The 24,039-nt window shown below is 49.9% G+C and overlaps 4 protein-coding genes across 9 annotated transcripts in view; 1 reads left to right on the top strand and 3 right to left on the bottom strand.

The window, feature by feature from the left end:
- Positions 1 to 4,307: 4,307 nt before the first annotated feature.
- On the bottom strand, positions 4,308 to 5,148 carry LOC106862145 (hemoglobin subunit alpha-A). The gene is made up of 3 exons (XM_014890985.2): positions 4,988 to 5,148; positions 4,637 to 4,841; positions 4,308 to 4,535 (listed from the first exon to the last, which is right to left on the bottom strand). Exons 1-3 carry the CDS (start codon positions 5,080 to 5,082, stop codon positions 4,407 to 4,409), a joined length of 429 nt encoding a protein of 142 aa, XP_014746471.1. The 5' UTR covers positions 5,083 to 5,148; the 3' UTR covers positions 4,308 to 4,406.
- A 2,209-nt stretch (positions 5,149 to 7,357) lies between these two features.
- LOC106862144 (hemoglobin subunit alpha-D) lies at positions 7,358 to 8,409 on the bottom strand. Its single transcript, XM_014890984.2, has 3 exons — positions 8,251 to 8,409; positions 7,934 to 8,138; positions 7,358 to 7,536 (listed from the first exon to the last, which is right to left on the bottom strand). Exons 1-3 carry the CDS (start codon positions 8,343 to 8,345, stop codon positions 7,408 to 7,410), a joined length of 429 nt encoding a protein of 142 aa, XP_014746470.1. The 5' UTR covers positions 8,346 to 8,409; the 3' UTR covers positions 7,358 to 7,407.
- Positions 8,410 to 8,558: 149 nt separating this feature from the next.
- Positions 8,559 to 13,250, bottom strand: LOC106862114 (hemoglobin subunit pi). Its single transcript, XM_014890927.2, has 3 exons — positions 12,562 to 13,250; positions 11,414 to 11,618; positions 8,559 to 10,865 (listed from the first exon to the last, which is right to left on the bottom strand). The coding sequence occupies exons 1-3, from the start codon at positions 12,654 to 12,656 to the stop codon at positions 10,737 to 10,739; spliced, it is 429 nt and encodes a 142-aa protein (XP_014746413.1). The 5' UTR covers positions 12,657 to 13,250; the 3' UTR covers positions 8,559 to 10,736.
- A 4,445-nt stretch (positions 13,251 to 17,695) lies between these two features.
- NPRL3 (NPR3 like, GATOR1 complex subunit) overlaps positions 17,696 to 24,039 on the top strand; it is a 41,734-nt gene continuing 35,390 nt past the window's right edge. Inside the window, exons 1-3 of one of the 6 annotated variants that reach the window (XM_088174538.1) lie at positions 17,705 to 17,859; positions 19,095 to 19,164; positions 23,998 to 24,036. In XM_088174538.1, the coding sequence (XP_088030664.1) occupies positions 17,742 to 17,859; positions 19,095 to 19,164; positions 23,998 to 24,036 (227 nt within the window). In that variant the 5' untranslated portion in view covers positions 17,705 to 17,741. Of the gene's footprint in view, positions 17,860 to 19,094; positions 19,165 to 23,997; positions 24,037 to 24,039 lie in introns of those variants that run through there. The other 5 variants (XM_014890948.2, XM_088174540.1, XM_014890949.2 and 2 more) reach the window with 5 other exon arrangements.

Below are 24,039 nucleotides of genomic sequence, written 5' to 3'. Positions count from 1 at the left end.
TTTCCCAACCTCTGTGAGTAACCCATGCCAATGTTTTATCACCTCCTTTGTGAAAACTTCTTCCTTATATCTCATCTAAATCAAACCTCTTAATTTGAAACCATCACCCCTTGTCCTATCACAACAGGACATCTTAGGATCTAAGAACATTGTGGACTTAGAGTCCTGAGCAGGGCAACTGAGATCAAGGGGATGGGGTAGCTGCAATACAAGGGGGTTCTGGGGAGGCTGGGATTTTTCTCTGGAGAAGGGGAAGCAAAACATGCCAGCCCTACAAAATCATAAAGAGAACATGGACCAGGTGCATGATGAGAGTTAGAGGCCATCGATCAGCCTGGCAGATTGATTTAAAATGGATAAAAAGGACTTTATCTGGAGCAGGTGGGAGAATGAACTTCTGGAACTCACTGCCACAGGAGGTTGTGGAAACAAATAGGATCAGCAGGTTTATAAAGGGTAGAGCAAATTCATGAGCAGCAGGAGGTCAACAGACAGATGCTGAAGGCAACAGGCAGCAATGTAGCCTCTGGAACTGCTATAACTGCTTGTGTGGGAGCTGGAGGAACACAACCAAAGCTGTGCCCTCCCCAGATGGCATCTCCTGCTGCTGAAAAATACAGAAAAACAACACAGGGAGAGAGGAAGCACTGATGTCACCAGCAGAGCATTGCCTATCATCTCAGCTCCAAGCAAAATCAGATCTCCCAGGTGGTTGCTGTGTAGTAGGAAGACAGGGCAACCAGCAGGAAGAAAGATTTTGCATTTCTATTCAATTTCCATCTTTGTAGTGAGAATCTAATCAATGCTCATTTTCTGTCTTCTACCGCTTTTCCTTTTTCCAGTGGCAAAACAGCCAGTGGAGGAGGTGGGAGGATTCAAAAAAGTTTGAATTAAACTATATTTCAATAATTCCTTATTTTCAGACTGCTTGCCTGAAAAACAAATCCCCTTTACCTCAAAAACTGATGTAAGCTGCCTCAAAACATCCAATATCTCTGGGAAAAGAGGGAGAGGGATGGGGTCACAGAAACAAGACCATCGTGTCTCTTATCACTAGCAGGGTAAAAGGAGGAAACCAAGGAACTACAAACCAGTCAGCTTAAAATAAAAAACAACAAACAGTGGGACTTTTAATCAAAGAGATGAGTAATAGTCATGGCCATTGCCAAGAATGAATCCTTTCAGATGAGTCTGTTTTCCTTCCGTGACAGATTCCAGTTCTTTTTTTACCATTATTATTTACTGTTCTGTCATCAATAACTTGTGTTGTAGTGGAGAATGTCCTTATTAAGTTCTCAGATGTTCCTGAGTTGGAAAGGCTGCAAGTACTGGATTAAAATTCAAAAGGATCCAGACAAATCAGGAAGATCTTTTCAGAAGGGAAAATCTGACATTTAGGAAAGAGTGGCTATTCAAATACACAGCAAAGAAGCAGAAAACCTATTGGCTGCACCACTCATGGGTTACACTATTGCTATATTGAATTCCAATATGGGATGTATAAACAGGAACAGTTTGTAAAGCACACCATGTTTTCCCTTCTCATTCCAGCAAGAGGATCTCTCCACTGGTCTCCTAAGATCAGCTTCCAGTGAGGAATTAATTCTCTATCTTCCCACTGCTTGTTTGCTAGATCCACCTTGCTACCAGGAAGATAGAAAATCCATGGGAATTCCTGTTAAACTCCCCTAGGATGCCTGACCTCCTCCAGAAGTATGAGTTTCTGTGTCCCTTTCCAGGACACACTCTCTCGGGACACAACCATCTAGTCAACCTAGTAAGATTAGAATCCAACCTATCTGGACAATGCTGTTTGCAGCCCCTTAAGAGACTGGTGAAAATCCTGTGATCAGGTAAGTCATTACCATCAAGCTCATTTCCTGATGTCATTTAACTCCTCTTTCAATAAAAATGAGCTCTGAGATGCCACTTGCCTTGGTGACACCACAGAACAGAGCACTGTGCTGTTCTGGGGGTATCTTTGAACCCCAGGTGCTTTGTCCAGCAAGAATAAATGAGAGCTGAGAAAGGCCTGCAGAGAGTGGAGACATCAAATCAGGAATGACCTGGAGACATTAATCTTCTTTCCTCTACTGAAGCTGCCTGGCATGATTTAGCTTCCCGAGCGCTGCCATGGCCTGGATCAGGGGGCTTTGTATCCAAATCCACCTCCTCAGTGTCACCTGGGGTTGTTTCAGGCTGCTGCTGCTGTGGCAAGGCAGAAGTTGTTGCCAACTCTCTCCTCAGCACCGGAGCTGCAGCAATGCCAGCTGCAAAACCAGCCTGGGCCAGCACTGGGGCAAATATTGGACCTGTTCTGCTCCAGAGCACGGCTGCTGTGGTGCTGGTGGGCCCCAAGGCAGCTGGGCAGGGATGCCAGCTCAGGGAGTGCCGAGCTGTGGCCAGCCTGTCTGTCCCATAGGGCACACGAAGCCATGGCCACCAAGGGATGGCCAGTGAAGGGAGCCCCTGTGCTGTGAGCCAGGCACGGGGGGCTGGGGGCTGGAACTCTCAGCACGGCACACGGGCTGATGGGGAGGGGTCCTGCACACCCTCTCAGCTGGCACCAGTGTCCCCAGAGCAATGGGGATGTGGGGCTGTCCTGGCACAGCAGCCCTACCTCTCCCAGCCCCGCACCCTCTGCGTGGCCCCGATAAAGCACCACAGCTTGAGGTCCCCATCTTGTGGCAGCAGGGACAAACGGCTGGGACAGCACGAGCTCGGTGGCAGAACCCTGCAAAAGTGCAGCAGAGGCAGGACACTGCCCACTGCCACTGCCACCCAGCATGGCCTGCCTGAGGTCACAGCACGGCTTGGGAGCAGCCAGAAGCTAAAGCAAGTTGGGTACAACTTTCACCCCTCACATACACATTGTCCCCACACTGCTCTTACACCTTGTCTCATGTACCCACCATGCTCAGGACCATGAGGGCCCTTAGTGTCTGGGTTTGCAGGAGTCCAAGTCCGTGCTAGATCTGATGTTGGCTCTTCCCAATGCTTTCCACAGCAGCTCACACCTCCTTGCACACCTGTGTGACCTGAGTCCCCACCATATCCTGGCTCTCCATGAGATCCCCAGGTAGTTGTGCCTATAGCTCTGCCTGGGTGACATTGCTGGCTGGAAGGGTGGAACCTGCTCCAACACCTGCTCCATACGAAGGCAGATCAAACTGGCCAGTGATTCCCTGACTGGCTTTCTCTTCCCTTTCTCATGGTGCCCAGGAACAGTGGGCACATGGGATCAGGAAGACTGTGGTGCTTTGCAGAAGAGATCCTGAAGAGCCTCCTTCTCTCTTTGGAGTTATTGGAGTCTCTCCCGTCTCTGTGCATTCACTGACAGTACCTGGAGGCCACGGGACTGGGGAAGAGTCCATCCTTGCCAGTGCCAAGGATCAAAGAAACCTGTGGAAACCTTGGCTGGCTTTGTGAGCCACTCTGGGGCTTCCTTGAGCTCTCCCCCCTTCACTAAGGACCTCCCAGCCCTTACTCAGCACCTGGCAGGTTGTAGCCTCCTGGGACTATCTGTTGCCCAGTCTCCCACCACACCCACAGCTGGAGGAGAGCCCACACTTTCCTTTATCAGCCCCCCACCATGGCCACCCTGCTGCAGGCTGTGATAAGGGCTGGGGGGGTGCAGACACCAGCACAACTCCTGGGCTCCTTTTCGTGCCCTGATACCGCCCCACACTGCTGGATCTGGGGCTGAGCCCCGTCTGCATCCCTTGCAGCTCCCCAGGACCCCTCCACAGTGACACCCCAGCAATGGGCCATTAGGTGCAGACAGAAGAAGTCTTACACCGCTGCACAGCCCTGTGTGCTGGGTGTGCAAAGAAAGATGTCCTAGCACAGGGAGGTCCTCAGGCTGTTCTACTCTGCTACCAGGCAGAGGGTCCCAGGTGCCAGGAGTCCCTGTACGCCTGTGTCTCCTGCAAACATTTCCAGGAGGAGATGCCCTCTGACACTGTCCTGAACAAGAGTGCACGGGGCTGGTGGTGCAAGAGGTGATCCCAGCATGGAATTCTGGTGGGACAGACAGCCTGGGGCTGCAGGGAGCCCCAGATCTTCCATGAGTCTCTCCCCTCCACTGGTGCCTAGAAATGCTGTTTGCTCCCAGAGCCCCACGGCTGCAAAGCAATGTCTGCCTTCTGTACACCACCCCCCAGATGCTGCCTTCTCTCAGTGACAGCAAAACCAGAACCCATTTCCTCCTTGTACCCACCTGGTGGGGAGACCTGCAGTTCAGACCCCCAGAGCACATCCCTCCCGCTCCCTTCCCGCAGGCAGCACACACAGCAGGACACCAGAGCTGGAGCACAAATGCAAGAGATTTTATTTCAAAACATTTGACTGCTCGCTGTCAGAGGGCTGGCGGTGTGTTGGGTCCAGCTCTGGCCACGGTACACGTCTTAACGGTACTTGGCGGTCAGCACGGTGCCCACGGCGCACAGGAACTTGTCCAGGGAAGCGTGGACCTCTGGGGTCAGGAGAGCGGGGTTGTGGGAGGCCACCACCACCAGGAAGCACTGGCCCAGCAGCTGAAAGGCAAAACGATGTGGTGAGCGAGAGAATGAGGCAAGGGGGTGGCCAAGGGCTGCGGGAGGGAAGCTGGGTTGGTCACCCCTTCCCAGACACTTACTTTGAAGTTGACAGGGTCCACGCGGAGTTTTTGGGCGTGGAGGTCGCTGAGCTTGGAGAGGGCACCAGCGATGTCATCGACGTGGTTGGCGGCTTCGACCAGTGCAGCCGCCACCTTCTTGCCATGCCCCTTGACCTGGGCAGAGCCCTTTCCTAGGTCGAAGTGGGGGAAGTAGGTCTTGGTCTGGGGGTAGGTGGCGAACATCCTGGAGAACAGAGAGGTTCAGAGACAGGTGAGACAGGGACAGCGTGGCAAAGGGCAGAGACAGCTGCGGATGGGGAGAAGAAAGGGCAGATGCGAGGGAGTCGGGGCTGGAGAGGAGAGGGGTCACGCCGGGGACAGCCACAGTACCTCTCCAGGGTCTCGGCACCAAATTCCTCGGCCTGGCCGCCGATTTTGCCGAAAACGGCCTTGACGTTGGCCTTGTCGCTGGCGGACAGCACCATGATGTCACCTCCCAGTCGGCAGCCCCTGCACGGGTGTCCCCGCTGGCCGCCGCCGCCCTTATATGCGGTGTTGGGGCTCCGCCCGCCCCTCCCCGCCCCGGCCCGGCCCGGGGGTGCTGGAGCCCGGCCAGGCGGGGCAGCCGCCCGTCCTCCCCCGCCCCGCTCCGCCCGGGCACCGGCACCGGCACCGCGGGGTCGCACTGGGGTTACGGTCAGGACTTGCTCCAGAGCGGGTCTCTGCCCCACGGACACATGCTGACATGACAGCAGGGTTAGGCTTAAGGTTAGGCTTGGGGTTAGGATAAGGTTTAGGTCTAGGTGTAGTGCCTGGGCTGGAATGGGTTGTCGTTAGGGTCTGCACTGGCACTGGCAGAGGAGCCCATGTGTGTCCTCTAGCATGGGGTGGGACACTGGCTGGGTGCTCCTGGCACAGCCTGCATGGGTTCTGGCAGGTGTTGGGACAGCAGCGTGGGGGATTCTGTGTCCCACACGCCCCCACAGCCCCGTGTGCACCTGCACGTACAGACCGAGCATCCTACAGCCTGCACACACACCCCGAGCTGCCTCAGGACACACGCTGCCCCTACACGCACTGCCAGCTGACACCTACACGTGTGTCCCTATGCAGCCCTCTGCCATCCCACAGTCCCTGTGCACAGCTGCCCCACTGCCCTCCCTGCTCCTGTTCCTTACCAGTGTACCCCACACCATTGTACCCCATACCAGTGTACCCCACACCATTGTACCCCACACCACCCTCTTCAGCCCCTGCTCCCTGAACCACAGTCATGTTTGTTTGCTGGCAGAGCCGGGAGCTCCCCTGCCCCAGCCCCCTCTCCTGCACGGTCCTGGTGCTGTGGGGCACTGGGGAGCCCCGACTGCTGGGCAGGGAGGACACTGGGCAGAGCCACAGGATCAGCACCGGGCACAGCTGCAAGCGCTTTGGGAAGATGTGAGGGACCACAGCCGTCTGTAGTGAGCCTGATGTGCTCCAAATGAGGAAATGAAGGTGAGGAATGTAACAAGGGCAAAGAAGAGGAGGGTGGTGAGGAAGACGAGGAGGGTGAGGGGGCTTGCAGAGCTCACAGTAGGTTCAGCAGGTGGCGCAGAGCAGCAGTGGCAGCTCACACCCGTGTTTCCCCCATGGATGAGGTTCTTATCATTTGTGTTTGGGGGAGATTAGCTCGGTCTGGCACCACTTCAGAGTGGGGAGGGAGGGCTGGGGGGGCTGATTTTCTGGGAAGCAGCAGCAGGGCAGTGCCGGCTGCATGTGTGTGCATGGGGGGAGCTGCCAAGGCAGCAGAGCGCTTCAAATTGGTGGCACAAAAACAAATGGGTGTAAATGCACATGATCACACTGGGATGTGGACTGGGATGTGTTTGAGGATGGAGCACAAGTGCTGTGTGTTCACCTGCGGGAGCAGGGACTGCCGTGGTCAGGGACTGCCAGGCCGGGTTGGGAGCAGGCAGGGTCCCTGTATGCCCCCACCTGCCTCTTGCCCCCACCTGGACACTCGGGAACCTCTCTGCTGCAGGATCCCATCTCCTCCCTCTGGTGTCACAGCACAGAGCAAACCCAGGACTAGGTAATATCCAATAGCCTGCCACCTGTGATCACTGTTTTTTTTAAATTCAGGCTCCAAAGTCCTGAAACCAGTGTCTCTATACAGGATTGCAGATTTGCCCAACCCATTCCTACCCTGCCCAGGTCCCAGGGGAAGAGCAGACACCTGGGGCAGGTGTGGAGGTTCTTCCCTGGCAGTTGACTGGAATTTGTGGCTCAGGAGCTTGAGTCCCAGAACAGTCTTTGTGCTTAATGGTCTGCGGTGGACTTTTTTCACTCCATGAATTCTCAGATTGCTTCTGGAGTTCATGCAAGCACTTAGCTCCTGCAGCACCCCTAATAAAGTTCTAAAAAGCCATCTTGATAGATGGAGACAGGCAGGATTTATCCCACACTCCCATCTCCCCCCAGGAATCCTTCAAGGGAATGCAAGGATCACATTTGTCTTGGCACAGCATTCGCCCTGCTCCCTGGAGGGATGCAGGCACAGCTTCATTCCCTGGGTCCTGCTATCAGCTGCATCCTGTGCTGGAGAGGGTTGGAAGCAAGCAGGATCCTGGGGGACACCCCGGGGGACACCTCGGGAGCCTAGGGCTGGTGCTGCCCTTCCCGTACCCCATCCATCACACCCGCAGCCCCCTGTCTGCGGCAGGAACACTGCCACACTCCAGCCCACCCCAGCCCCAGCCCCGGCACAAACAGACGCGTTGCTGCAGCAAAAGAGTTTTTTTTATTGATGATACACAGGCATGGCTGACAGCTCATCTGTACTTCTCAGCCAGCACGGCGGCCACGGCCGACATGAACTTGTCGACGGCAGAGTGCACCTCGGGGGAGTACTCCTTACCCAGGCGGGTGGCCAGTGTCACCTGCAAGCACTGCGACAGGAACTGCAAGGAAAAACCGGGCTTAGCACCGCCAGTACAGCCCCCATGTCCCCATCCCGGTCCCTGTCCTGCATCCCCTGTCCCATACCCCCTGCACCCCATCCCCTGTTTGCTATTTTGATCCCTCTCCCCCATTGCCTGGCTCCCATCCTGATCCCTGTCCCCCATTCCCTGTCCCGCATTCTCCATTCTCCATTCCCCATCCCCTGTTCCCTGTCCTCCCATTCTGATCCTTGTCCCCCATTCCCTGTCCCACATTCTCCATTCCTCATCCCCTGTTCCCTGTCCCCCTATTCTGATCCTTGTCTCCCATTCCCTGTCCTTCAGTCTCCATTCCCCTGTTCCCTGTCCCCCCATTCTGATCCCTGTCCCCAAACTCCATCCCCATCCCCCTGCCTGCCTTGAAGTTGACGGGGTCCACACGCAGGTTGTAGGCGTGCAGGTTGCTGAGCTCAGACAGAGCCTGGCTCAGGTTGTCCAGGTTCTTGATGGCATTGCCCAGGGCAGCCACCACTTTCTTGCCATGGCCACGGATCTGGTCAGAGCCTTGTGACAGGTCGAAGTGAGGGAAGTAGGTCTTGGTCGGGGGGTAGGCGTGGAACATCCTGGGGGAATGGGACAGTCAGTGGTGCTGACCCCAGCCGGACCCACCACCGGCCCCTCCGTGGGGCTCCCACCCCCTCGTCCCACTCTCCCATGGTGTCCCCAGGCCTGTACCTCCACAGGGCCTCGGCTCCGATCTCCTCCTCGGCGCCGCCCAACTTCCCCCAGGTCTGCTGGATCAGCTTCTTGTCCTCAGCGGTCAGCACCATGGTGGCGGCTACAAGAGTGGGCAGGGGTTGGTGGCAGCAGCACTGCAGGAAGCCTCTTATAGCCGCTGGCACCTCCACCCAGCCTTATCTTATCACACGGAGGGGCGAGAGGATGGCCGGGCCCTGGGAGCGGCTGCGGCCCTGCCTGGGGGGCCCCGCATGGCCCAGGGGGCCCTGCCCTTGGGAGGCCCCTGGGGGGCCCAGCGGCCCGTCCTGCCCCACTGCACCAGCCCCACACCACAATGGGGCAGGGGGCAGCACCTTACCAGGCTGCCCCATGGACAGCAGCAGCCTTGGACATGTCCCATGGCTGCCACAGCCTTGTCCACCCTGGCTGTATGTCCTCGAACCTTTTGTTGTGGTCCATCATTCCCCAGGGATGGGCCACAGTCCTCCTTGGCTCTGAGAGGGTTGAGGTAGGTCCCACAAGTGTCCTATGTCCCTTCCAGACTTTGGCACATCCAGCCCCTCTCTGGCCCAAGAGCCCCATGGCCTCTGAGTAGGAGCCATGGACAAGCCCTCCCAGAGGAACCCAGGCAGGGAACAACCTCCTCTTTGGGTTCATGGCATGCCCAAAGTCCATCCTGTGATGCTTGTCAGTCCTGGACTCCTTCCCTTCTTCCCACCCCAATGTGTGCTCCTGACTCTCCCCATAAATGCTGGGAAATCCCACAGGGCACACAGTGGCTGGTCAAACAATAAAACAATTTGGAAATAATGAAATTATTAATGTTGGAAAAGGTGTCTAGGATCATCGAGGCCAACCATTTCCCCAGCACTACCAAGGCCAACACTAAAGCTGGTCTCCAGGAGCCCCATCTGCTAAATCCCTCCAAGGACAGTGACTCCATCACTGCCCTGGACAGTCTGTGCCAGTGCCTGACAGTGCTTTCAGTGAACACATTTTTCCTAATATCCAACCTAAGCCTCTCCTAGCACAACTTGAGGCCATTTCCTCTGACTCTCACATCCTTCTCTCAGCCTCTGCAAGAAGGAGTTGGTGCAAACAGGGGGAAAGGGACACGCCAGATGCTGACCTAGCATGTAAGTCATGGATTTAAACCTCCAGGTTATCTGATATCCATGGATGTATAATGCTTTAAAAGCTGCTGTAGTGACATGTTTAGAGCCATTTGGTGGCCTGAGAGCTTCCACATCACCTTTCTCTCCCTCGTCCAAACACAGTCCCTAAATTCCATGGATGAGACGAGGACTGCCACTTGCAGTGCTGGCTCAGGCTGGCCATCAGAGCAGGCTGAAGGCTTTGCATCCACTGTTTCATGCCAGAAGTCTCTGAGACAGGAGCTGACACAGTGCTGTGCTTCAGCTTTTTGGCCAAACTGACCCTGGTAGCAGGCTGATATTTCAGATTTTGTTGAGCAGCATTTTCACAGCATCAAGATTGTTTCTGCTTCTCACTCTGCCCCCACCCAGGGAATAGATTTTGAGGTGCTGAGAGAGGACACAGCCAGGCAGATAGGCCCAACTAATCAAGGAGATATTTCATACCATATAACACCATGCTCAGCAATCAATGGGGTTTGAGGGAGTTTTAGAGGGGTTGTCCATGGTTTTTGCTCATGAACTGGCTGAACATCAGCCTATCCACGGGACGTGGTGATTGCCTTTGCATCCCCTGTTTTGTGCATCCCCTGTGCTTCCACTTAGTCTTCACTTACTAAACAATTATGTCTGTTTGTTTGTTTGACCTTGACCCCCAATTTTTCTTGCTTTTATCTTCCTTTGCCCTTCACCTCATCTCATTGCAGTGGCTGCACAGTGGGGTTAACCCACAGAAGAAACACGAGATACCACATCCATACCCCATGGAGACAGGCATGAGAGAACAATGCCCTGCATTGCAATGCAGGTTTGGTTCCCAGCAGGCTGGGTTTTGGATAGGTCAAGCAAAAAGCCTGGGTCCATTCAATGTCCTGGCAGGGTAAAAGACTGTCCCGGTCAGCCTGGAAACAGACTGTGGTGGATATATCTTGGTAAGCAGCTGCAGTCACAGGACACAGCCTTTTCAGGGCTTCTGCTCACTGCCATATTGCTCCCACTGAATGTTATGTTTTCCCCACTGAATTGGCACATTAATTAGTATGAGTTCATTAGTATATGAATTAGTACATGAGTTTATAAAGTTTAATATTTCCCCCTCCGTGTTGTGTAGACATTTCAGAACACCCCAGCCTGAAGAGTCAGGTGTGGGCAGAATAAGGATAAAAACACAGAGACCATAGCTCACATTTGAATTATTTATTGGGTTTTGCAGATGACTGAGCCCCTGCAGTGGGGATTTAAAGAGCTGCCCAGGAAGGGGTGAAACCCCAGAGCCTGGCAGCAGATCTGGGCTGTGGCTGGGCCTCCCTCACCCTCTGTTGGGGCAATTTATCTGTACTTCTCCGTCAGAACAGAGGAAACACTGGACAGGAACTTGTCCCACGCAGCATGAACTTCTGGGGTGAAGTCATTGGGATAGTGGGCAGCCACGGAGCACAGGATACAGTGGGAAAGCAGCTGTAAGGGAAAGCAGCATGAAATCCATCACAAGGAATACCAGGTATCAATGTAGGGGTCTGCAATTGACCTCGGGCCCAGTGTGCTTCGGGATGACACCTACGTGTCCCAGCCAGGCAGTGCTGCTGCCTGAGCTGGGAGTGAAGAAGCACAGTTATCTTTTGTATAGGGCAAAAGGCACTGCTTGTTCCCACACCCTCTTCCACGTGCCCCTTCCTTCCTCAAGTGCAACAAAGTGGGATTGTTTATAATTTATTAAAACTTTGTTCAAGACAGGTGATGTAGCTTGATGTGTGAGGCAGATTCATGATTTACAGCAAAAGCAGCAGAGATTTGAGTCTAACACAAACCACAGGAGCCCCCCAAGTAGTTCTTTGCCTGCACTGGACCAGAGCTTCCATTAAAAGACCCAATCTCAGGTTAAAAATCGTATGAGAAACAGGCTGTGCATCACAGTCAGGGATCAAGCTGCCATTAGCCCACATGACCTGTGATCTCTAATTTTGTAATGGCAGTTTCCACCCCTGAAAGTCTCTGTGCTTGCTCACCTTGAAGTTCACGGGGTCCACCCTGAGGATGTAAGCGTGCAGCTCGCTGAGCTTGGCCAAAGCCCCTCGGATGTCATCAATGTGCTTCACAGCTTCCCCGATGGCATTCATCACCTTGGAGCCATGGCCACGGAGCTGAGCTGAGCCTTGGCTCAGATCGAAGTGAGGGAAGTAGGTTTTTGTCTGGGGGTAGCTCAAGAAAAGCCTGGAGGAGAACATGAGGAAGAAGGTCAGCAGTAGAAATGGTACGAGGTGGTAAAAGCTCGGAACAAGTGCAGTGTAAACCTGCAGCACATGCAGGTTAGACAGCAGGTTTATCTGTATGTACTAGAGAAGAATTAAGTGTTAAAAATTATTTAAAACTTAATGTTGTTTTGGGATTGTTTTTGTTTGTAATAAATAAAACCCCAAATTTGTCACCAGATTTCCTGTATTATGTTATAACCAAGTATCCAGGACCTTCAAACTAAAATGAACAAACCAGAATTTATATGAATGAAATTCAGAATCCTGAAAGAAGGATCACAGTACTTTATACTAAGCTGTAAAGAGCCTTTAAATTTAAATTTAATTTAAATTAAAATTTAATAACATAAGAATTTCTGATAATTTCCAGAGCCTTTTATGCCAGCTTGCTTAATTGATATGGACTTCAAATTACTGTGCTATGCTTCATACAAGGGCACAGCTGTCTTGTTTCCTAGCAGTGTGTTATTTACTAACTGGAGCAATTAACCTGAGCATCCAGTGAATTTAGTGGATAGCTATTCTCTTAATGCATAAAAACTGTAAGAGAAAGTGCCTGAATTGTACAATAAACCACTTCAGGTTTATGCTCTAACCGAGATAATGGTGTTTAGGACACTGAGTATGGATGACTTTGAATTCCTCACCAGTGCTTCTGGCTATGAATTCTTCTGTATGGCTACAGGGAGGGAAAAAACCTATTAAATAGTTTAAAAAGAATCATGATTTATTGCTAGATTGTGAAACATTTAGTAGCACAGATATAAGTCCTGAAGATTACATATCAAACAGCACAACTCTTCATCAAGTCTCCCTGGTCCCAGCCTGCTCTCACTCACCCAAGTTCTACATGAGATGCATCCCAATAGCAAAGCCCTCTTTGCAGGCCTGCTGGGCCTTACCTCTCCAGTGATTCTGCCCCAATGGCATCAGCTTGGGTGGCCACCTTGGCCCAGATGGTGACCACGGCGGCTTTCTCGGCTTGGGTCAGCGTCATTGTGCAGGAGGTGCTGGCTCTGTCCCCTCGCAGTGACGGCTCAGAGCAGGTTTGGGCTCGGCACCCTGGCAGCCCTGGTTATAAAGGGGAAGGGGGGAGCAGACCTTGGTGCCTGTCCACACTCATTGGTCACTCCAGAGGCCCTCTCACAGCTGGGGGACGCTTATCTCCCGAGAAGCAATGGCTACTTTGGCAAGGGTCAGCACAATGCCCTCCTTGCCTGCCGGCCTTATCAGCCTCTTGCTCCCTAACCTGATGGCTGTTTGGTCCAAAGAAATTGTCTGGACATGTATTGATACATGAACAGAGAGATAATGCTGCAAAATTCCACTGATGAAGCATCTTCAAGCTGAGGAGAGTGTAGACTCTGGCACACTAAGGAGCCTGGAGAGGAATCTGCATTTCCTGCCTTGGTTCACAGATGTGAACACAAGACTCTGGGCCTTTCTGACCCAGCCACTTCCAGTATATGTGGCTGCACCATGTGCAATATGTCACATAAAATGCTTTGTAGGTAGGGGTAGGGAAAGGCTGGGAGATCTGTAGTGTAATTCAGAGGAGAAACGAAATCCTGATTTTTTAAAAGTGCAGATTTTGCCGTTTGCTTCGGGACTTTGCCAGCCTCTTGCAAAGAATTAGGGACTCACTTTACAGTTGCTGCCTGTAACAGCACTGGTAGTAAGGATTACTTTGGATATAGGAATAGAGAGTTTGTGAAATTCAGTACGGTGCTAGAAAAAAGTGTGTGAGTGGGAAAGCCCAGTCAGATTTATTTTTTGTAATCCTCAGACTGCATACCTTTTATTTCTAACTGTGTGATCTTACTGTTAATTGTCCCCTGCACTGTAAAATAGCCCTCGGCATTCCAGTTAGTGCTGGCTGTGTTATGCTATGTGCTGGACATGCACAGGAGCTGCTGGTTCCACAACAGATGGCTGGTACCATCAGGGCAAGAGCCCTGAATGGGTGAAGGATCAAACAAGCAAAACGAAGACCAGCACAGGTCTGTAATCACAGATAAGTGGGCAAAGTGTCAAAGAAATACCCTACTGGAGATGGTTGCTGCAGAACCTCTGGGAGTAAATATCCTGCCAGCACATAAAGCAGAGGTAAATCTCTTTGGCATACTGATAAACTACAGCAGCCTCAGACATCACCACTGAGAGCTGGCAGCTGTGCCCAGAGCACTGGCTGATACAGTCAGAGGGGTCAGACAGTGTTCTCTGCCCAAGGAGCCCTGCACACTTGTATGGAGAGGTTTGGTGTGTCTCAGCCAGAGATGTGCTGGCCTGTGACAGCAGCACTACCCACTGCCACAGAGGGGGCTCCCCAGCCATGTCATCTTGCTAAAGGGAAAGCCCTTCCAGGGATCTAATGATCCTCGGGTCGTACATGGATTGGGGCATGTCCAGCCTATGGATACCTGTAGCAAAGCACAGGTGTCACACTGGCCTTGGAGCCCCTCAGGGGTCACAGGGAGCTGTGCTGTGCTGCTGGAAAGGTGCTGGGTTTGAGGTGGCACCCATGTGTGTGTATGACAGGGGTCTCTTCTGTGCTGTCACATGGGGATGGGTCTCTCCTCTCTGGGTAAGCTCCACAGCCTGGAGGAGTTGATCCACACATTACAAAGAGACACCACGCTCCTGGGGCTGTGCCTCTGCCACTGCATGCTGGGCTCAGGTGTCAGAACCAGGGATAGGGTCAGACAGCAACTTCTGTATCCTCTGGTGTCCCCACTTTGCTGGGGTGAGTGGCACTTGCAGAAGGACTCTGACCCACCCCTTGTACTCTACCCTGGGCTCTAATTTAAGCTTCTCTGCATGCCATCTGTCACACAAATTAGAATAAACCTTGGGCTTTCCCAAAAGGCAGGCACAAAGTGCTTGGGGACTCTGAGTCTGCAAGATTGGCTGGGTTTGGGGATCTTGAATTATCATCCCCTCTGTGGAGGTCAACAACTCCTCTGGGATTTAATTTCAGATTGTGTTCAGTGCCACAGCTCCTCCTCAGTCCTCCTGACCATGAGCTGGGTAATTCACTCACTTTAAGAGGGGATATAAAAGCCAACTCATCTGAGACCTGAGGAGGACAATTGCTTTACCATAGGGAATATTATCAGAAGGCTCTTTGTATACCTTCCCTTTGATAGTGCCATACACATCCTCTGAAAATCCAGAGCTCGCTCTGCCTACACAGATGCAGAGCAGTGCAGTTTTCAGCTCAAAGTGCCACTGACAGCATAAGCAGAGCCAGGCCACGGACAATGTGGTATCCAGTTTATACAATTTAAATGGATGGTAGTACCAAGAGAGGCTCTATTCATCATACCTTGCTACACACATTTCCAAAACTTGCAGTTTTCCAATTGAAAATTTACTTTGAAAACATAGATGCTGTTGTGAAATATCCATTTACATAATGGTTTTGTCTCCTCCCCAAAGTGCTGCCTCTTACAGACGTGTTGCATGGCAGTGCTCCAAGCTCTCCTCAGTGAGAGTGCTTTTAATCAGGGGTTACTCAACCAAGCTGTGACCCAGATAAACACAGGGATAAGGCACATTCCGTCAGGACTCCTTCCTATTCTGTGTAACCTGGGCATTACTTCTCTGTGAGTGCAGGATTAAGGTTTGTGTGCACACAGAGTGATGTCTGCACAGGAGGATTCATCATCACTGAAATCATTGTGGAATTTGAATTCCTTTTCTGTGAGTTACTCCTGCACTATCACAAAAGCCAGAGCAGCCAAAAGGTGACAGTGGTTTGCTAGAAGGAGTTCATTGCTCACTCAGGATCAGGGCTGTGCTGGAAATTGTTGTGGGAACTCCTCAAGAACAAGCCTGGTGGGAGAAGTCTGATCCTCAACACGTGACATGGCAAATGACTGTCTCTGGTTTTGCAGGAACCTCTCTGCTAAATTCCTCATTCCAGTGCTCCAGCTACCCGTGGGGTAGTGAGACAAGGGGGGTCTTGGCCTCAGGCGTGCAAAGAGCTGGACAACATAATTGCTGCTGTTCCTATGTCACAGGGCCAGTAGTGAAGATGTCCTCTGGGGAACCCCACCAAACCTGCCTTCCTCTCCTGCTGCTGCTTCTCCTGATGACCCATAGCTCCACTGCAGAATGTCCACCCTTGGGCAGGTCGTGAATCTTTGTCAGGAAATCACCAAAGTGGATTTTTTTTTTTAAATTAATGTAGGTCTTTTAAAATCCAAAATCTGTTCCAAAAGCTGACTACCAGAGTTTCTCATTTTAAACAGCAGAAGCAAGTAACAGACCTGTTAGTTAATTGTTAAAGTGGGATTCTAATTTCCAACAGCCGTGATTATAAATCCAATTGAATGGTATCACTGTGAGATCAGGGATAACTTTCCCCACGGGCCTGTATTATCCACAGGAATTGCCTTTCCCTCAAGGAGAATGTTGTGGATAAGAGGGCACATGCATCTGCTCTAACTCTGAAATATTTGAGGCATATTAAATATAGAAAGTCTGAAAAGTGGAGTCTAAATCCTGACTTTATTCTTTAATTTCCTACCAGGGCTTGAAGAACTTGCAATCATTGCTTTAAATGCCCAAGAGCTGGGAATGACAGATAGGCCTATAATTTATTATTTAAGAAAGTAAAATTATATTTTGAAGCAAACATACTGAAATTTTAACATGACAGCCCAGTGCTGGTGTACAAGGAGTGCTCTGCTGTGATAACAGGACTAGTCTTTAATCACCCCAGGACAACTCTCTCCCCATAGCATCGCCTTCTCTCTCTCAATTGTTATCGCTGGCCTTGTGCAGAGTGGCCCTGCAGATTACACCCTGCTGGGGCTGCTCATCCCCCTCTTCAGCCACCCAGCTCTGTCCTGTGTCCCTGGGACGACTGCAGACCAAAACCCAAAGTGGGGATATCTCTGAGTGTCCAAGCATCTAAGTAATGCAATGAAATACAGAATAATTTGCATAAAACCCCAGAGAATCCTCAAATATAATTGCTGATAATTTCTGATCTCGGTTAAACACAAAAAAATATGAAGGCACCAAGACTGCTGCCAGGGGAGTAACGTCACCCTTCCTAATCCAGAAGCAGGAGCAAAAGCACAGGAATCACAAGGCATGGTGTATCAGTGCTGTGAACACGAGCAACAAGCCCAAGCAAGTCTTTCCATGAGCACGGGGAGCCCACGGGTCTGACTTCCACAGCTGCTCCCCTGCAGGCACCCTGGTATCATGGAATCATTAAATTAGAAAAGCTCTCTGCAATCATTGAGTCCAACCATTAGACCAGCACTGTCAAGCCCACCACTAAAACACGTCCCAAAGTGCCACATCCACGTGTTTTTTGAATACTTCCAGGGACTGTGATTCCACCACTGCCCGGGGCAGTTCCAGTGCCTGTCCACTCTTTCCATGAGGATGACAACCCGAGGGGGTCTGGGCATGGGGGACATGATGAGCTTTCACTGCTCTTTGCTACCAGCTCTCAGGAAAGTTCTGCAGTTAGTGACTGAAGTGGCTGAAAGCCCACAAATGACCCAAAGTGGCCAACTAACAGAATTGGGTGGTCCAGGACCCAGCAGCCCCTGTGGAGGGACCCAGGGCTGGGGCCACCAGGCTCTGTCTGGGTACAGGGCTGAACTGGGGGTGCTGGGCCGTGCTTGGGCTGAGCTGGAAGGAGCTGCTTGCAGGCATGTGAAGCACTGGAATAAAGTGGGAATGTGTGGAACAGAGAGAGGTGTCCATGGGACACTGGGATGACGGAGAGAAAGTAAGCATCAGGTGCTGGTCAGAACTGGGGGCACTGGGCTGTACTGGGAACGGGGCTGTGTGTGAAGGGGTGGTCAGAACTAGGGGCACTGGGCTGTACAGGGAACGGGCCACGGAGGTATGAGGTGCTGGTCAGCACAGGGGGCACTGGGCTGCACTGGGCACGGGCCGCGGGGTGGAGGGCAGGGCCGCACCGGGCACAGGCGCCGGGCAGAGGCGGCGGCCCGGCCGCGCTGTCCCCGCGCTGCCGGCGGCTCCGCCGTGTGCCGGCGGAAGCGGAAGGCGCCGCGTCCGGGCCCTTCCTGCGGGAAGCCCGAGCCGAGCCGGCATGGGCGAGAGCACCAGCCCCATCAGCGTGATCCTGGTGAGCTCGGGCAGCCGCGGCAACAAGCTGCTGTTCCGCTTCCCGTTCCAGCGCGGCGCCGAGCACCCCGCCGCGCAGGACAGTAAGTGCCGCGCCGGGAGCTGCGGCTGCCCCCGCCCGCAGCAGCCTCCGCCGAGGCCTGGCATCCTCCCGTGGGGGGCCGGTATCACTCCCCAGAACCCCCTTCATGTCCTTCACGCTGGCCATGGGGGCCTGGCACCCTTCACCCCTCACACTGTCCGTGGGTACCTGGCACCCCGCACCCCTCACACTGTCTGTGCACCCCTCGCTCACACTGGCCATGAGGACCTGGCACCCCCCACAACTCCCCATGGGCTCTGCACCTCCCAGCCCTGGCCCTGCATGTGCCCTCACTCCCCTCCAGGTGCCCTGGCACCCCTCCCATCCATCCATCCATCCATCCATCCATCCATCCATCCATCCATCCATCCATGCATCCATCCATCCATGCATCCATCCATCCCACATCAATCGAACCATTAATACCTGGCATTGGGGCCAGGTATCATTATCCACCTCACTGCTGGCCCCGGGGCAGGTGAATCCCCTGGGGTTTGGGAGCTGCAGGGGAAGGAGGAGGCAGGATGAGAAGGAAGGCATTGATTTGGAAGAAGGGATTCAGTAAACACTATAAGCTTTAACCAAGAATAGGTAGAAATTACTGAACTTTAGTGTCTTGAATAGTGTGCTGGGGGAGGTTTATTTTCTCCTGGAAAACAGAACCATGGGACTCTTTAGGTTGCATCTCTTACTTTGAGGCGTGTGATTTGGGACAGTGCTTGTGGCTGGACTGGGACCGGTATCAGTGCAGGGCCTCAAGGTGCTGTGTGGTGATGAAGCTGTGTGATTTGGGCTGTGTGTCAGGAGAAGTTTGATTCCCCTGCTTAGGCTGTGAGTCAGTGAGGAGAGAATTATCTCTAATTCCCTGTCAGTTTTTATAGGTAAAATCTGAAAAGTTGTTGGTTTTTTTTCCCAACTGTTTCCCTGCTACTTCCCTCCTGCTTTTTGTTGGTGAAAGATTTCCCTTCCTGTGGCTGTGGGAGCATTATAATTGTCCCAAACCCAAGCAATAAGAAGGGAAATTGCATTGGTCAGAATTTTGCTTTTCACTCTTGAACTGCAGACTGTTACCTGTGTCAGTTTCTGTGAATGTTTCACTTTCTCCCCTTCATCTCCTGAAGGATAAAAATTTTCTCCTATTTTTTTTTACGTTCTTTTGAGTGAGAATGGAAAAACATACAAACACACATTAATCAGATTGTTCCTGGGTAAATTTATCTTTATTCTTTGCTTCAGACAAACCAAGGAGTCGATATGCTGTGAATGGCTCTGGTGACACCACAGAAGATCAAGATGGGGACTCCAGGTAGGAGGGAAAACATTTCTTCTGGTCTAAGAGGTTGAAATGGAGGAGAGGCAGCCTCCTGCTCTCTTGCCTCCTACTTCCCAGGTACATTTTCTTGGATGGTATAGAAGACAACTTGGCAAAAAAATGCTTTAATATCAAGTTATGAACAACTTAGTGCTTAGTAAAGAGGACTCTCTCACGAGGGAATATTGTTCTTTTCTGGGCAAGGTATAGGTCCTTGTCCACAGCTATTCTGTGCTCTTTAGAAAGGCAATATTATCCTTTCAAAACTAGGAGTATTAATCCTTTGGCAAAATCCCACTTTTCTTTATCTGCCTTCTTCTAACTGGATATATTTTTCAGTTGCCTCAACTTCTTCCCTAGCTCATGTAATGGTTGTATGGAATTGCTATGCACTAATGAATAACTAATTTTGTTTCTCCAGACAGAGCTGCTGTTGTGTCAGTGGACTGACAGTGGCTCAAAAGGAAACTGAGACTTGAAGAGAGTTTTTTAATTACAGGAAATCAGAGGGTAACAAATGCACTGAAAATAGGCACTGTGGTGTTCAGTATGTGTGGATGGACCCTCCAATTCGTTTTTGTTGAGCATTTGAAATCTGCTGCATAGTTCTAAATTTATCACTACTAGATATGAGATAAATCTGGGAGGGAAAAAGTTTTTTTTGTCTGTTGGCCCATAGTTCACTTGCAGATCTTTTTTTCTGATACATATTTTAATCTCCAATATTAATAATAAAGGGTAGTTGCTGCTCTTCTCTTTTATAAGAATACGAAGGAAGGAACCATCACTTTCCCAAAAAATGTGAGGTTGTTGTTAACTTTATGACAGAGAATGATTTAGCTGAATTTAAAATCACCCACGTGACTACAAATATCACCTGTTAATTTGGTTTCCAGGATTGGGATCTTATGAAAACACATTGTGCTTGAGGTCATTTCTATCTCCTGCCTCTTCTGATGCCTTTGAAACCTTCAGATGTGACCTTTGGTCACCAGTGAGTGCAGTATGGACAGGGCACAGCTCCAGGGGAGCAAACCATCTCTATGTTTGGGAACTGTGACTGGCTTTTCAGACTGGGCTGTGGATGGCAGGAGGGCTCAGTGCACACGTTTGCTGATTATCCCAGGGGTTCAAACCCCCGGCTCTAGAATTTCTCTAGACAGATTAAGAAGATGTTGGAATGATACCAGCTTCTGTCTGGTACTGATTCTTGTTGCCTCTGCTGTTTTGGCAGGTTGGACAAAGCACTTAAGGTGTGACTGTGTTTATTGTGTGTTGCCTGTGTTGATGAATTAGTGTGAGACAATATATGGTTACTGCAATGGTGTAGGAAAAGCTTTTATCCTTTCAAATGATGGTCAGTGATAAAACTGCTGGTGTTTTCCTGAAACAGATTTTTAACTTCAATGTGCTGGCATATAACCTGCACTAAACAAATACTTAAATTGTTTCATTGTAGTGATGTCCAGAACACTGGCCATGAAAGTTCATGCTTAATCTCCTAGTCAGGTATTTGTAACTAATAAAAGATTTTTTTCAGCTCTGTTTATATCTCCCATGCATGTTAAAGGGAAATAGAAGAGCAGCAGCATTTCTGTTGCTCTGAAAATTTATTTCTTCTAGATGCTGGATATTGGAGTCCAGCACACTGCTGGTGCTGCTTACATGGTTGGGCATCTGCTTTCTGAAATTCAAAGTCCCTTTCAAAACTGTGTTTGTTTCCAGTTTGATCATTGAAAGCTTTTTCCCACACAACTGATGTAGCTGATAAATGTGTCTTCTTCAGTGGTACCTGCTAGAACAAGAACATGCTGATGCTCTTTATATACTGAGTGCTGTTAATTTAAATTAGACAAGAGGAATTTTGTTGGCAAGGTATTTTTCACTGACTGATACAGGTGGAAAAAGTATGCAAGTTTTAAGTACACAGATGGTTCTTCCAGCAGAAGACAAAAAGACATCTTCAAAACTGTGCAACAGATTGCTCCAACTTTGATTTGTATCAGGCTATTTTAGGAGTAATAGAAGTTGGTGCCTTGGAATAGAAGAGATTCCAGGGGGAGAGTGGAGGCAGAAAAGTGCAGGTCCCCTGGAGTGAGGGAGGGAGATGCACCTGCTTTGTAAGATGGGAAAGGAAAGGAGTTGAATTTCCAGTGTCATCGTTGATTTTTTCCTCACCAACATTATGAATTTTTGCTTCAGTTTTTGTGTTTCCGTTGAAGATCAGATTGTAGAGACCAGGAATGGAGCAACTGGTTTTGTGAGAGCCATTCCTTCAGTGGCAGCTCCATCCCTGTAAGATCCAGCAGATCCCTTCCTGGACCCTCAGTGCACTCAGTCCGTGGAGAGAGTTCAGCAGCATGAAGTCCAGTCTGTTTTCTGGTGGTGATGATTTTCTGTCTGAAATTATCCACAATAAAAGTCACTTATGAAGTGGTTTTGTGTTGTTTTGGGAAGACTTCGTTGAGAAAGAGTTGTAAAAAGGTGCCTTTCAATCCCTGTGTGTCAGTAGCACCCATGGGTGTTTTTGGTGGCACAAATTGAGGCTGTGGAGTGGGCAGACTGGTAGGTTGAGTTGATGGTATATGGCAAGTTTGATAATGTTATAGGGTTGTGTTTTTCCTACTGCATGCTCAGTACAGAGGTTATTTCAGATTTATCTTGTAGCTGCAATAGTTCCTAAGAGGGTTGGAGTCATCCTTTTTTATACTGGATGGCTGTCTTTAATTTATTAGCAATCTTGCACCAATTGTGTCCTAGGTAAGATTTACTGTTGCTTTTTCCCCTGAGCTACTGGAACCCAGATCAATTACTTTGGAGCTGACCTTTCCTACAGCAGCTGAGGTGCATGTATTTCTCAGTGCTCTCACGAAGGACAAAATTAGATCAGTTTAGGTGCCTTAACTCTATTTCCATGTAGCATATTTATATAGATAATTGGATTTCTTTTAGCCTCCAGGCTCAATTTCCTGGTCATTGTTACACTTTTTGGTTTTTTTTAATAGACAATGGTAGCCTATTCATGATAATCCTTCCTCCAGTTTACTGGGGTGTGTTTGCTTGTATTAATTTCTGCTCAGTGGAGCTGTGTTTGGGTCCTCAGAATACATATTTTACTTCCTGCTGAAAGCCAGTTGAGCAGCAAAAGTGTTTGAGGTGTGTTGATGGTGGCCATGCAACAAAAAGGTATTCAGAAGGCTGTCACTGTCAAAACAAATTGCTTGTCAAGTGTCTCTCTTTGTTGGCTTCTTCTCAGCCTTTCATCATTTGCACTTTTCAAAAACATCCTTCAGTTTCTGAGTGTTTTACCAGGAATACACCCCCTCCCACTGGAGATGCCTGCCAGTCTTTTTTCTTTCCCCTGAAAAAATACGAGGCAACTCCTTTGAAGCCATAAGATAAAGCTATGTTAAATTGGTTTGAAGTAGTTTTTTTGGTTTTTTTTTTAGTTTTTCTGAAGGTGGTGTAGCCAGCAAGCAAATATTCTAATGAAGAGGACATATAGTAACATATGTTACAGCAGACTTTGCATTTTTAGTAGCAGAGCTGACTAGCTGAAGTAGTTTTGGCAAATTTAGCAAACGCTTCTGTTACAAAAAACCCAAGTTACTGACAAACAAGGATTTGAATGTCCCTTTCTAACAAACAGTACTTCTCCTGTGATAACATTTGTTTCCTCTTTCACTGGACTCCAGTGTTCTTCCTTGTATTTGTTGTGAAAGGCTTCCTTTCTGTAAGCCTGTGCTTTTCCATTCATCCACCCATTCCTTGAAACATCCTTCCTGTAATATCACCCCATTGTGTGGTTTGTCATTTATGTTCTCTGGGTTCTCTTTTCAACATGACTGGCAGAAATCTGTGTTTTGTATTAAGGAATTGTTGGAGGTTTTCAGTTTGTCTCTCCTTTCTCACGTGGGATAGTATAAAGCTTTTATCAGATTAATTTTTCAGTACATTTATAAAGTTGTTTCAGGAATCAAGTCCTTTTTTTAAATCTTAATTGGGGGAAAAAGTGGCAGTTGACTGTTAAAATGGAAACAGGTGTTTCTGATATAAAAGTGTGTACAGGTGAGAGTCCTGCCCTGTACACCTGTTGTAAAGAAGGGTTTTGGATTCTTTGCCTTTAAAGCTTTTTCAGCCTCCGCTTGCTAAGTTGTGCTTGTTGCTTGGGGCACAGAGGGGCAGGGAAGGACTTGGTGTGAGTGCTGTGAGTCTGGCCAGCCTTGTGCCTGCTGTGTGGAGCCCTGCAGGAGCCGTGGTGGCTCTGTGTGCCAGGCCCTTCACAGAATCCTGCAACACTTGGCATCCTCTTCTCCCAGGTCTTGTGGGTATGGAAGCTTTTCTCAGAAATAGCTGGGAAGGGTTGTGGGTCGTTTGGGGGTGCATGGGAGGTTCTTTGGTGGAAATGATAGTGATAGTCTAGGAAAGAAACTGAGGTTTAGAATCTGCTCTAAATCAGGCTGCAACTCCTTCTGTTTCTCTTAAGGTAAGCATGAATTAAGAAGTGCCATGGAAATCAGCTCTGTAAATGCTGTGTACTGTGGGAAAACACATGGCAGCAGCCACTGCTAGTGCAAGGAATAAATTACCTTAGCCTGTTTTCTCCATGTTGTCAAACAGCCTGCAATGTATTCCTGGAATTCACCTTCCATTAACTTTTGACTCTCCTCAACAGTTATATTTCCCTTACAGGAGTTTAACCCTTAATAGTTCATCCTAGTTTTTAATATTATCTCTTTTTTTTTTCTTTTGTATTTTGTGTACTTGCTTCGTTTATTTTCTTTTGTTGTGTTTTGTTTTGTGTTTATGGCCATGTTCCCATTTCAGAGACCAATGTCCTCTAACTGATGAGCAATTGGTTTCAGGGTA

The sequence above is a fragment of the Sturnus vulgaris genome, chromosome 16 (genome assembly GCF_052056855.1).
Source record: "Sturnus vulgaris isolate bStuVul1 chromosome 16, bStuVul1.hap1, whole genome shotgun sequence".
NCBI lineage: Eukaryota > Metazoa > Chordata > Aves > Passeriformes > Sturnidae > Sturnus > Sturnus vulgaris.
The sequence above is the reverse complement of the archived record's forward strand: the minus strand, read 5'-3'. Positions and strand labels throughout refer to the sequence as shown.